The following is a 13,209-nucleotide window of genomic DNA, read 5'->3' as shown; positions in this document are numbered from 1 at the left end:
ATAGCCAGAGTAGACTCATTAGAATACATGGATATTTATAAATTTCAGTGGGTCTACTCTGAGGAGGACTAACGTTGGATTAAATCCCAAGATACGAGGTTGCTTCTCAGTCCTTTATTCCTGTCTCCTTATCTGATTGAAAAAGTAGGTTCTGGTTAAGGTTTTAGGACACAAAGATCAGAGGAGTAATCAGGACCTCATCTTGAACACAGCAGAGATAGCCTGCAAAAATGTTCACTAGCACAAGGAAACAATATTGATGTGTTTATAACTTGTTACTTATCTCTTGCAATATTTTCTGCCAGAATATGCTAACGGTCCTCACAGATCCAACAGCATATGGAATGCAGGACCAGGTTTCGATACGGGTTTTTACAAATTAGATTTTTATTTTATTTTCTGCAGGAAACTCAGCTGGCTGAGACTTGTAATTCCTGTACTGTACTCTTTTATCTTAGAAATATGTCCCCTTGTGGTGAAACAGAGATACAGCCACATTTTAAGGGATTTTTTTTTTTAAATTAAGAACCCTTGTACAGTAATTTGACCCTCAGTTCCTCTGAAACAGTAGTACAGTACAGTTACAAGGGTGTTCCCCCATTAGTTTCCATTATTATAAAAACAAATCCCCTAAATGGTGTGTGTATGGTAGGGTACAGGTGGCTTTGCCCCTGCCATCCCTCCTCACAGCTGCCCAGATCTGGAATGGGGCCCCTGGCTGGTTCTTTGTGTCGGGAGAAACCTCTGCACTCAAGGGAAAACCATGAGATTAATGTCACATGTAGTTTGGTGCTGAGGTTAGTTCACAGTAGCCCTTCTGTTTTTATTTGCCATTCTTGGTGCATTTTTTCTTTCTCCAGAGAAACCAGATGACAGCAGCATCTAACTATTGCAGTCTAGTACAACTTCTTTTTCAAACTTGATTTGCACTATTTTTGCCCTTTTTACAGTAAGGTATAATTATAGTACCAGCGTGCCCTGGTTAGACGAGCAAAGCAGTAAAGGATGTTGGGAGAGGCTCCTGTATCTTTAATTATCAGTTTCCTGAATACCATTTTTTGATTGCCACAATGTCAGCTTTCCATAAGTGATGTGGGGAAATTTTTTTTCCAAGAAGGAAAAATACCCGTTTTAGAAATGCGTTGATTCATGAAATTAATGAGTAAAATAATGAATCATTACAGTACAAGTCAAATTTGACTAAATTTGGCAACTGAAATAAATGTAATATTAGTCAAAAATAAAATCAGTAATAGTCACTTATTTCTTGTGGCTATCCCTAGATAGTACACACATTTGTTGACATAGCTCTCCAGGCATGCTAAGACTAGCATGTTAAAGAATAAGATATGTGTTAAATGACACTAACTTTTCAGTAACGTTTAACTTTATTTATTTATTAAATCGTTTTATACTGGCTTTTGACCCTAACAAGACCCTCCCCCCCCAACTGTTAAAAAAATATTCTAAACTGGCATAAGCTTTTAGAGGCAACAGCCTACCTCATCAGGTGCTATGCCGGAACTGTGGAAAGCTAATATTTATTTGACTGTTAATTTATTTGATTTATCAATTGCCCAATACAAAAATAATTCCTAGGTAACTTACAAACAGAAGCCAACCCAATGCCCCAGTGGGAAGCCCAGAAGCAGGACCTATGCACAACAGTAGGCTTGCCATATGTCAGGGAAATTCCTAACACGTCCTGGTTTTTGGATGTAAAAAGGGCGTCGGGGGGGGGGATTTTGCAGAATCAGCAAAATGATAGGGAAAACCCGGATGTATGGTAATGCAATGGAAAAAGCAGTGGAAACAGCTCCAAAAATCACTATTTTTTGGTGGGGAGGTTTCCCTTCAAAAGCTCAGCAATTTGGGTTTGTTCCCTAAAATGTCAACAATTTTGGGGTCTTCCTAAAAACAACTTTGCAGGTGTCAGGAATTTTACTTTTTTGAAATATGGCAACCCTACACAACAGCAACTTTCCCCGCTTGTGATTCTCAGAAACTGTTATTCACAGGCATATTGCCACTGCCTTATACTGTGGCAAGCTCTCGCGCAGTGCCCCCAAACAGTGCTTTTTTCTGGGGGAGAGCGCATGCGATTGTGGCACCAAAAATGGCTGCCAAGATTTGACCATCCTGTTTTTTCCTCAGGCGATTGGGAGGTATGGGATCCCCATTTTTTTCAAGCTCTCAAACCCTGAACTTTTCTTTCAGTACCACTGCCACAGCACACCAGCAGAGGGAGCTGCGAGGCCTGTTCTTGAGTGGTTGTCAGGGTAATGCAAAGTTCAAAAGCCTCAGGCTTTGGGCCTAGTTCCTTGATCAGTTCAGTACGGAAGGCCTAGCTGCTTTTGGACTCAGTTACTGTTATTGCCCAGTACTGTAATTTATTTGTTAGCAGGTTGACTGCCTTAATTGTACCTCTGGTTTGGTGGGCTTGCAGCGAGGCCCATAGATCCCTGCCCCCAAATATAGTTGCATGCTGTTTTTTAAGTAGCAGGTTTGGGAAACAAGGATTGCACAGGGTCACTCTCTTAGTTTAGGCTGCTTCCCCCACCCCAACACAATTGTTTCCATCATGCCGCAACAACCTCTCAGAAGTCACATGCCAGTGTTTGGCAGGGCTGGAAAATGGACGGCAAAATTGATGTGACTGTTACCTTTATATGGTAGGGCAAGTACCCCCAGAGTCAGATGTTCCTACAAACACCTCTCTCCAGCCCCACAAGCAAGAGGCCATTATCAATGTTCAAGGATATTTCTAGCCAGATAAAAGCATTTAATGAGAGCTAGAAAGCTGCTTTTAATATAGATATATATATCCAAATGGAAATTCAGGTGCCCAGGATGCTGAATCCTGGGACCAATGCAAAATTATTTCAGTGATGCAGAGAAATAAGCGATTCCATTGCATTTTTTTAATTTTAAAAGTGTCCTGTGTCCCTTCTCCTCTCTCTCTGCAAATGGCTGCTCCATTCAGCGTGGCTGTCAGCTGCACCAAGGACATCCCATGCTTTGGTCCCTTCATCCCGGCTGAGAACTCCTTTGCCAAGGGCCCAGCTTTCCGAGACCTCCTGCTCGCCAAGGCGATCAACGCAGAAAATGCAGCCGAGCGCTCAGGGAAGTTCCACGCCATGGCAACGCGCACCCGCCAGGAGTACTTGCGAGATCTGGCCCTCAACCACGCCACCACCAGCACATTGGAGGCCTCCTCGTCGCGCTTGGCCCTCATCGCTTTGGCTGCAAAGAAGCGCGAGAAGTCCAAGGCGCCAAAGGGGGCAGAGGCACACAGTGCGGGGGCTTTGGTGTGGGGCGTGTGGGCACGGGATGGCAGTAGAGGACCCGAGAGCAAGACTCCTGAGCTGCGGTGCCTGCTGGGCATCTCGGCTGAATTTCTAGTCCTTATTGATGCCCGTGAGAAGAGGGTGGTTTTTAACTGTTCCTGCCGGGACATCCTGGCTTGGACCTTCTCTGAAAGCTGCACTTTGGACCTCTACTATGAGACAGGGGATTACATTTGCATGCGTGTGGATGAGGGTCAGGCCTCCGATATCCGTGACATTGTCCACCGGCTGCAGGTAATAATTTGTTTTCACCCGCTAAGGGGTGGTGGGGAGCGGAAGGGATGCATAGCATCATTTGGATTCAAAGTCCTGTGGTGCTAAATTTGGGTCCCTTGTGCTCCACTTCCTGAATTACAGATGTGGGGGGGGGGTGTCTTCTGTTAATTGGCTGTGGGGGAATACACTCTCCATATGCTTAGAGGGGTTCTTGTGCTTATTATTACTCTGTGGGTCCCAAGGCTATACACTGGCTATAAAAATAGGCTCTTTGGCTTAATCTAGTCACCACCTGAACTATCTCCCCTCCCCACAGCTGGTGACTCGGGGTTGCGAGACACGGGAGCTGACCCTCTTGCGGAACGGGGTTGGCCAGCTGGGCTTCCAGATGGACCCCGAGGGCTTCGTGACGGAGGTGGAGCGCTTCACCTTTGCTGAGACGGCTGGTCTTCAGCCTGGGGCCCGCCTGGTCCGTGTCTGTGAGAGACCCTTGCCCAGCCTCAGCCATGCCCAGACCTCTGAGCTTCTGCGCACTGCCAAGAAGGTCACCATTACTGTCGTACCCCCAGATGAGAATGGAAAGGCCCGGAGGTGAGTACACTTTGGGGATGGGAGAGAGGAACACTCCCAGGCCAGGTTTCTCATATTTGCTCTCCTTGGTGTGTTGCTTTTAGTTCCGATTTCTTTTGGGTTTGCCCAGTGCCTAGTCCTGGCATTAAACCCCCTTGTATAAGGTGCCTGGGGTCTTGAACTGGAGATAATAGCAGCAGTCCGCTGGGACCTGGCTGTCTTGGCCATAATAAACTTCCTCATTGGTGGCAGCTTGATTTTGAAATGCTCTCCCCAGGGATGCTTGCCTGACTCCTGCTTTTATGTGTCATTTTAATTACCTGTATTCCCCACCCCCCGGCCTTTTAATTTAATTTGAAATGGGTTCCCCTACCCTTCCCTTCCTTAGCTTTTGGTGTATTTGTGTGTGTGTGTGTGTGTGTGTGTGTCTGTGTGATCTTTTAGGTTTCCCTGCTTTTGGTGTAACTTTATATGCTTTTAATTTGTTTTCATTGTGTTGTCCAATTTTACATTCTGCCCCAGGACTTTGAAGAGCAGGATTTAAGTCTCTGTAATGAAAGCATACATAAAATTATTCTGTGTACAAAAGAGGTGCCCTTTTGTCCCTTCCCTGCTCTAGAAATAAGGTCTTTTTATCTTTTTATCCTCCTTAAAATGACTAGCTTGATTGGAAAGTAGCGTGATGAAATGGATGCTGCTGCACGACAGTTGTGGGTGAGCCAAAGGCAGCTGCTCTCTCTGCAGAGCCTATAGCCTTGCTTCCCTTTGCTCCTGCTCTGCAGCCTGATGGAGTGGCTGCTGTTAGGTATATCAAACTAGCCCTCTAGTCCTGATGGAATAGCTGTTGCTGGATGACACTTAAGATTATTCCTCCACCCAACCTACAGGACGGTGCTCTGATGTCTTTCTCCTCTTCCTTTTCCTCCACATTGGCAGAAGTTTCTCGGAGCTGTACCTAAAGTCTCTACAAGAGAAGAGGAGGAGTGAGCCACCAGCCAGCGATGTGGAGTTGACCAGGCCGGGGAGTGAAGCAGGGTTCAAACCTGCCACGCTCCAGCTGCTCCACTCACTGTCCCTGCCAGATGGGGGGCCCCCTCACAGCCTGGCAGAGGAGAGGACTGAGTTTCTGCGGAGCCATAGTGACCGAACGCCCAAGCCTCCAGACCCGTGAGTAGCACTAGTACCTCCAGCCTCTTTCGTGGCTCATACCCACTCACCCCTTCCCTGTCACATCCAGCCAACTTCCCTCTGCCTCATTCCATGGATCTTAGGAACACAAGAAACTGCTTTATTCAGAACAGGCTATCTGTTTTTCTAGCTTGGCATTATCCACTGTGCTTCAAATGGCAAAAGATATTGGGCCTACAGAGCTTCACCTGATCTGTATAACTGGAGATGCAGGGGATTGAACCTGGGATCTTTGCTTGCAAAACAGTTGCTCTGCTACAGCCCTTCCACCAGTTTTATCTTGGGTTAGACATGCAACCCTTGTCTGTTTTTTGCAGGGATGTAGGAGACTGCAAAACGCCTTTCATTGCTGCTCCAAGCTTCCTCTTTTTTCTGCTGCTAGAAGCACCTGAAGAGAGAGAAGCATGGGATAAAGGGAGTGTGAGGGGGGGTGTGCATGTGCACCTGTAAACATGTCTTTTCCTCAAGGCCCATGATAACAAGTTTGCAGGTAATTGGAGGGGCGAAGAGGGCTGCTAACATTTGTCAGTGGACCAGATTCCGCTCTGGGTCTACTAGCTGCCAACTCCTTTCTTTTCATCAGCTTTTGCAGCTCCTGCAAGAGGTGGAGAAGGTTAGTCGTCAAAGAATAGAATAGCCGTTTCCCTTCCTCTGGCCATTTTTAAAAAATGTGTGATATTCAGGAAACAAGGCTGCAAAAAAGGCAGGGTTTCTTACAAGATGGGTTTAGATCTAAATCAGACTGTTATGTGTTGGAAAACGTTTGTAGGAAATGCTGTGACTTGGTTCTGAGACCTCAGATGTGGTATCAGCAATTCATCATCCTTTTAGCATACGTTCTCCATTCCTGCCTCCATGTCTCAGTGTCTGGGGTCTCATTCTCTGCAGGGTGCCACCTCAGGACATCCCAGTCCTGCCAAATCCCCCTCCAGATCTCATCCTGGCTGCCACACCCAAGCCCTCTTCAGATCAGGACACAGTAAGTGTTTGTCTTCCCTCTTTGTACCTCTGTTTATGTGCCTTTTGATTTTAACATTAATAATAGTCACAACAACCACTTTAAATAATATAGTGGCTTCTATGTTCGTGGTGATTTACAAGGAGCATGTTTGGCAAGTTCCTGCCTCAAGGGGCTTACTGTCCCAAAACAGGCACAAGGGAGGCAACAGGGGAGGGAGGTGTCTCAGGCAGAGGAAGGTCTTCCCCTTCTTCCCCTTCCTGATCCTTTCAACTGGGGGTGCTGTGATTGTGCATGGGACATTCTGCATCAAACTATAGCTCATTGGTAGGGAATCTTCAACCCATGGGCCTAATGAGGCCTCCCCACGGCTCATGAGGCCATTTTGGCAAAGCCACACCTACCAGCCCCTTGCCTGGTGAAGGGTTGGCCATTTCTGGATATGAACCTCTGTGCAGATCCAATTCCCCAGCACAGCTGCACTCCCTCTCCAACAGTAGCACCTGAGGCAGCCCTTTAAAGTGGAAGGAGTTGAGTGCAATGTCACAATGTGTGTGTGTGTGTGCGTGTGCACACGCAACCTGCTAGCATTGTATAGCCTGAGGCATCAAATATAAGAACATAAGAAGAGACTGCTGGATGAGGCCAATGGCCCATCTAGTCCAGCATCCTGTTATCACAGTGGCCAACCAAATGCCTGTAGGAAACCTGCAAACAGGATCTGAGCACAAGAGCCCTCTCCCCTCCTATGTCTTCCAGCAACTGGTATTCAGAAGCATTACTGCCCTTGACTGTGGAGGCAACACTAGTAGCCATTGGTAGCTTTATCTGCTATGAATTTGCCCAATCCTCTTTTAAAGTTGGGTGGTGGCCATCCCAGCCTCCTACAGAAGTGAGCTCCATGGTTTAACTATGCACTGCATGAAGAAGTCATTTATTTTATCTGCTCTAAATCCCCCAACATTCAGCATCATGTATTGAGAGAGCAAGAAAAGAATGTCTCTGTCCATTCTCGCTCTCATGCATACTTTCATAAACTTCTGTCATGTTGCTTCTCACTCACCTGCAATCTTACATCACAGGGGTGTTGCTCCATCCCTTGATCATCTACTGAAATGGGCCCTGAATCACACCCCATTTGTCTAGGTCTTTGCAGCACACACGTCCCCTTCTCCATCTCCTACCCCTTGTAGCAACAGTAGACTTCTTGCTAGTTTATGAGGATTAGGGTAAGAATATCCTGTTGCTGCTGTCTTAAGAAGGCTGGAAAGTTTCTTAAAGAAAAAAGAAAGCCAAAGTTTTCTCAGGAAGCTGAATTTTGCACTGTGTACCACACTTAGTCGCTTGTGCCACATGGCAGAATGCACAGAGGGCTGATTTTTCTGCTCTGCTTCTCCTAGGACCATCCTGGAGATCCCATTGTAAACAAGAAAGAATCCGTTGTGGGCCAGGTAGCCAAAGGCCCCGAATCTCTGCCTCCCGAGGAAAAGACCTCTCCACACTTGGAGTCCAGAGAAACAGATAAGTTCCTGCCGCGGACACTTTCCCTGCGGAACTCCATCACCAAAAGTAAGAGATCCTCCCCTCCTCCGCCCTGTGTTCCTTCGCTTCCCCCATTTCCCCGAGTGCAGAGGCACTGATGTGGCCACGCCTGGGCGGGCCAAGGGTTTGCTTGAGGACTGAAGGCCTTGCCCTCTCCTTTATCCCCCAGTCCTCTCTGAAGCTGGAGAGTCCCTGGAGGATGAGTGGGAGTCCATTGCCAACTTGGCTTCTGCTTGCAACAGCATTTTGGAGGCCCTTTCCAGGGAAGGTGAGTGAGTGTGGGGGACCAAACCAACAGGCTGACACTAGCTGCGGCAAAAGTCTTGGAACTTAGTGTAGGGCAGCATCCTAGGAACACAGGAAGGTGCCTTAGAACAGGTCCGACTTGAACCTGGGACCTTCTGTGTGCAAAGCCAGAGTGCTGCCACTGAGCTATGGGCCATTCCCCTATCTAGGGCTTTCCTCTTGCTCTGGCTGAATCTCTTACCTGTGCCTCTTTCTCCATCCATAGGGCAGCATGTGCTGGAGAGCAGGGAATCCCTGTGCACCACCGTCCAGAGGGGCACGAGTCAGCAGCAACCCAATGAGGAGTAAGAAGTAGTTCTCTCTGTGTGTGTACAAGGGGACAGGGAAGAGAGATTTGAGCGTGCTGGGGAGGTTCAACTATATGGTGGGGAGATCTCATCCGTATGTCAGCTCCCTGAATTCCTTCTCTCCATTCTGCAAGGCGTAGCAAAAATATATACATCTTCCTAGTTACATAAAAATGTGAGAACAATCATTTGCCAGGATAGTTAACATCAGCGTCTCCCCACCCTGGTTCTCCCTTCTTTTCCAACTCTTTCAGGTCCCAGTTTCCTCTCAGCCTTGCTGATAAGGTCCTGCATTTGGAATCAACACTCAAGAAACTGCAGGAAGATCTTCAGAAGGTGAGGTAGTGAGCAGGAATGTAAGAGGCACAGAGGATCAGACCAGCAAGGTTTTTGCAAAATTTACTTTTGAAAGGTATTCCCCATTCTCCCAAAGTTAGAGCCAAACTAAAAATGACATTAAATTTTCCTTTGCACTCTTAAAAAAAAGAGCAGCTGCCACCCTTTTGAGAGGGAGGGGAGGATGCAAGTTATCAGGATCTCAGCTGGTTATTGGCACTTTGGAGGTACTGCACAAAGAAAATCCCTTTCAGACAAGCCACACTTTTACCTGCTCCACACTTGACATCAGGTATAGGGCAGGTGGGCATAGTTTGCCCAGAATGGACTTGTGGGTCAAACTGGGTGGATATACGGGCTGAAAGTTCCCCACCCCTACTGTTAACCATTTGTTCATCCCACATTTTTGGGTGCGTTTCCCCATCACTTTCCTAACTGAAAATTTTATTTTATTTATTTTTTAAAGCAGATTTGTTGTGCTAGGGCAACAGAGCACTTTAATCCCCTTTAATTGTGCAAATCTCAATTCTGGTGTGCACTTGAATCGCTCCCACAAAATTCCAAGTCTGGAGGCACCCAGAGTCTTTGCCCTCCTGTAGGCAACAGCCCTTTGGGTATTTGAAGAATTCTCCTCAGTCTTTTCTTCTCCAGACTATAAAGATGCCCAGTTCATTCAATATTTCCTCATGGGACTTATTCCTCCCCTGAACCAGTTTTAAATCATACGAGGTATTGTACCTGAGGCACATGTCACTGGCTGCTTCTGCAGTCTTGAGGAACGGGTACATCTGCCACAGCAGCTTGTTCTGTGAAAAAGCCCACCTGGCCATAGCTATATCTGTTATCACAGGGGCAAGCGAGCACAAGGTAGTTCAGGATCTATTGGTAGATATATGGGAGATCAGCCAGCGTTTTTCTTTCCCAAAAACAGCAACAACTAAAACGACTACCCCACCACCATAAATAAATAAAAATAGGTTGCTGAGAAAGAAAACTTGGAAAAGTCTTTGTGAAAAAGGGCTTGTGGACTTGGCATCTATGCTGATGCTGAGCACAAATTCCTGGCCTGTGTTTGTGCTCAAAAGGCAACTTACTCCTTAAGTCTTAGTGTCCTTCCATCCACCTGAGCTGCAGTTGTGCACCTGATTCTTGTTGGCAGACCTCAAGATTCTGGTAGAACAAGCAAGTAGGTCCCACAAGCCCAAAGGCTGCTCAGCCCCTGGGTTATCTTTGTATAAATAAATGCAGATAGAATGAAACCTTTGCAGTGAGGGAACTGCCCATAATCTTCATCCCCCCCCCTTCAAGCCCTGCAGAAAACCATCAGATTTGTTCATGAATGTGAACCATGAATTCTTCCCTTCCCATTTTCCTTTAAAAATCATTCTGAAAGGAGGAGGCTTCCTCTTAAAATAGCTTGGCATCCACCTATAACACCCTCACCCCCTGGTATGTGTCATTATCAGGACTCGCTGCCCAAACTCAGACATTGCAGACTGTCTGGTTTTCCTCCCTTCGAGGAGATGTGGGTTTCCTTGTTTATTTTTTAGTCATGCCATGTGGAACTTTCTCCTCAGCAATGTCTGAATTAATGAGGCCTCACTAGAACAGTTTGTGGGGTATTGCCTACAAAACCTCCAGCCACAATGCATTTATTAATCTCTGAGGTGCTGAAGAAACTCCTGAGCAGTCTTGCCTGGAACAGATCAGTCCAGTTGCCATTCAGGAAGCATTTTCTAGCCAACAGGTTCCATCCTTATCCCCCACCCCCGCCACTCTGGTGGGCCTAATTTGACAGGTGGGTAGCGCCACCTTGTTGTCAGTCACCTAATGCCATAGTGACATCAGGTGACGCTGCATTTTGAGGCCCCAATTGTTTGCGCTTCAAAGCCTAGTGTGGGGCTGTTTGAAAGCCCTTTTCGAAAGGGTCCTGGTGGCTGGGAATGTTTCCATCCTGGAACAGAATGCTGAAGGAGAAGGGGCCTGATGGAGCTTCTGGGGGCCGAGTGTTCCTCCAACAAGACATAGCAAACAGGGAAGGGCACTGTCTTTTCACCTCCTCAAGTGCTATTTATTTATTTGTTGAATCCTCACCCAAAGGAGCCCTAGGCAGGAAACAACAGAATGGTGAAGCAATACAATTAAATACAAATTAATTAATTAATTAATTAATTAATTAATTAAAAAAGCATTTAAGAGCATCTTTTTAAAAAAAATCAGCTAATAATTTCAAGGTTGCTGGGAGCAGTATCTTTTGGACATCAAAAGCCTGGGTGAGCACGAACGGTTTAAAATTCCTCCCGAATGTTACACTGATGCAGAAGACAAGATGCACCTCACTGGGGAGGGTATCCCACACATTGGGAACCACCACCGAGAAGGTCCTGCTGCGAGTCAGCATCATCCGGAAGACACGCAGCACCAACAGCAGCAGGACCTGCTGTCTAGGCATGCAACAGGGTCTCTCTTGAGGACCTTGGCGAGTGTGTGGCTTCATATGGTCAGATGCAGGCTTTAATTGTTGCAGCAACAGCAGCCTTGTCCCCTCAGCATCTAGATGGATTAGAACCAAGCCAGCATAATGGGATGGAGCCCCTGATGTGTTTCTGTGTTTCCTTTCTTCCTTGTTTGTCCTCCAGGAGAAGGCTGAAAAGGCAGCGTTGCAAGCGGAAGTGCAGACCCTTCAAGAGAACACCCAGCGCTTGAAGGAAGCATCAGAGACGGCAGCAGCTCAGCTCAGCCAGGTCACACAGATGCTGGGCGGCCCCCCAACGCCTCCCCACTGCCCTTGAGGCCCTCTGACCTCACTCACACCTTTGGGGGCCTAGGAGGGGGTAGCTGGTGCTCTCTCTCTCTCTCACTTGTTACTTGGAGCACAACAGAGACTTTTGACAGGCTGTTCCATTACAACGTGCTCCGTGCCCCCCCCCCCACTTAAGCCCTCCCTCCGCTAGCCTTTGATGTGGCTAGTGCTACAGCTCTTACCACTGGTCGGGGGGTGTTGTATATTCCCAGAATGGGGGGTGGTTCGGTGGAAGCTGAGGTTTGGGGGCCCAAAGGACACAGGGCTCAACTGGTCGCCTTGGGTGAGGTGGAACTCTTTGGGCCCCTGTTAGCGAAGAGGTTGCACCTATCGACCAAGGCTTGCCACCCAGTTCCTTTCAGGGGCTACTGCCCCACCCCCTTCCCCAATTAATTTGTGCACCAGCCTGTAACCTTAGTTTGGAGCCATACAAGCCTCCTCTCCGGGGTGGGGTTAGGGGTGGGAATGGTTGTCTTGTTGAGCATCTTTTTTAATTTTTTTAAAAACCGAATTACAATTTTGGACCCTGGACTTTTCTTGCCACCAGCCCCCGTGGAAATGCCACCCTTGTGGTTCCATCGGACAAAATAAAATAAAATAAATTCACCAGGCAATAACTGCAGATCACCTTTGAGGAAGGGGAGAGTGTGACATGCCCAGCTTAACAATTTGCCCTGGGCAGAGGTGTGTACAGTGGTGGTGCTGGAGGGAGAAGGATTGAGCAAACCTTCCCTCACTGCCTCCATTCCCTCCCTCCCTCCCTCCTCCTCCCCCCAACCCATCCCAGCACTGATTTGGGACTGCACAGGGGGCTTCCTGCCTGATGGAGGCCTTGGCCCGCATGCCCGTTAACTGTGAAGTTTTTGAAAGCTGTGACACAAGCCCTGCTCCCTCCTTGCCCTGTGTGGTCCTCATTTCCACCTCTTCTTGTAACCCATCACAGATTCTTCCTAGGTGGGGGCAAGGCAATCCAGCTTGCTGTTTTATCTCACCGCCTCCAGTGGTGCTACCCATTGCTCCCCCCTCCTCCAATTCTGCCAGGGGTAGCCAACGTGACGCCCTCCGGTTGGGGCGGACTCACACCTTCCCTGACTATTGGCCATGCTGACTCAGGCTGGTTGGAGCTGAGAGCCCCAGCAAGATCCAGAGGGCAGCTCGTTGGCTATCCTGATCTTGGCCCGCCCCACCTCGAGAAGCAAGAGGAGGTGGGGCACCCTTCTCCCCCTGTGCCGTTTTGTGTCTGTGTGTCCTGTACATATTTTTCCTTCCTTCCTCCTTGGACCAAGGTTAAGAGAGGCGAGGGGAGGTGGGGAATCTTGTTGTCCGTCTGTCTACCCCACCCCAGCCTCCTGCCTGGATTTGAACTGAATGTACAGACTAGCCGTGGCCCTCCTTGTGCAATAAAGTCTTTGGTCTGCAGCCACATGCCGTGGGCTCCTTTGTCGTCTTTGCTGGCAACTTTTGGGGAAACGGGGGGCCTGGAAAAACAAGGGGTGGTGTGTGTGTGTGTGTGTGTGTACGCTGCTGGTTAAGCCGAGGGGAGGAAGTGGGGGCACGGTTTCTGTGATTCCATCTAGATGAGCTGCCCCCTCCATTTCAACTCGCTTTTCTCCTTTTGTGTCTCTGCGTTCTCCCCACCCACCCATATCCGCTGAT

At 48.0% G+C, this 13,209-nt stretch overlaps 1 protein-coding gene across 7 annotated transcripts in view; it reads left to right on the top strand.

The window, feature by feature from the left end:
* SIPA1 (signal-induced proliferation-associated 1) overlaps window positions 1-12,976 on the top strand; it is a 37,373-nt gene extending 24,397 nt beyond the window's left edge. For all 7 annotated transcript variants that reach the window (XM_083590847.1, XM_083590848.1, XM_083590846.1 and 4 more), the window contains 9 exons: window positions 2,984-3,581; window positions 3,880-4,154; window positions 5,070-5,300; window positions 6,210-6,300; window positions 7,680-7,848; window positions 7,991-8,089; window positions 8,333-8,411; window positions 8,669-8,750; window positions 11,390-12,976. In XM_083590847.1, the coding sequence (XP_083446973.1) occupies window positions 2,984-3,581; window positions 3,880-4,154; window positions 5,070-5,300; window positions 6,210-6,300; window positions 7,680-7,848; window positions 7,991-8,089; window positions 8,333-8,411; window positions 8,669-8,750; window positions 11,390-11,542 (1,777 nt within the window). In that variant the 3' untranslated portion in view covers window positions 11,543-12,976. The remainder of the gene's footprint in view (window positions 1-2,983; window positions 3,582-3,879; window positions 4,155-5,069; window positions 5,301-6,209; window positions 6,301-7,679; window positions 7,849-7,990; window positions 8,090-8,332; window positions 8,412-8,668; window positions 8,751-11,389) is intronic.
* Window positions 12,977-13,209: the final 233 nt, after the last annotated feature.

This window comes from Podarcis filfolensis (genome assembly GCF_964270895.1).
Source record: "Podarcis filfolensis genome assembly, chromosome: 16".
Taxonomy (NCBI): Eukaryota; Metazoa; Chordata; class Lepidosauria; order Squamata; family Lacertidae; genus Podarcis; species Podarcis filfolensis.
The sequence above is the reverse complement of the archived record's forward strand: the minus strand, read 5'-3'. Positions and strand labels throughout refer to the sequence as shown.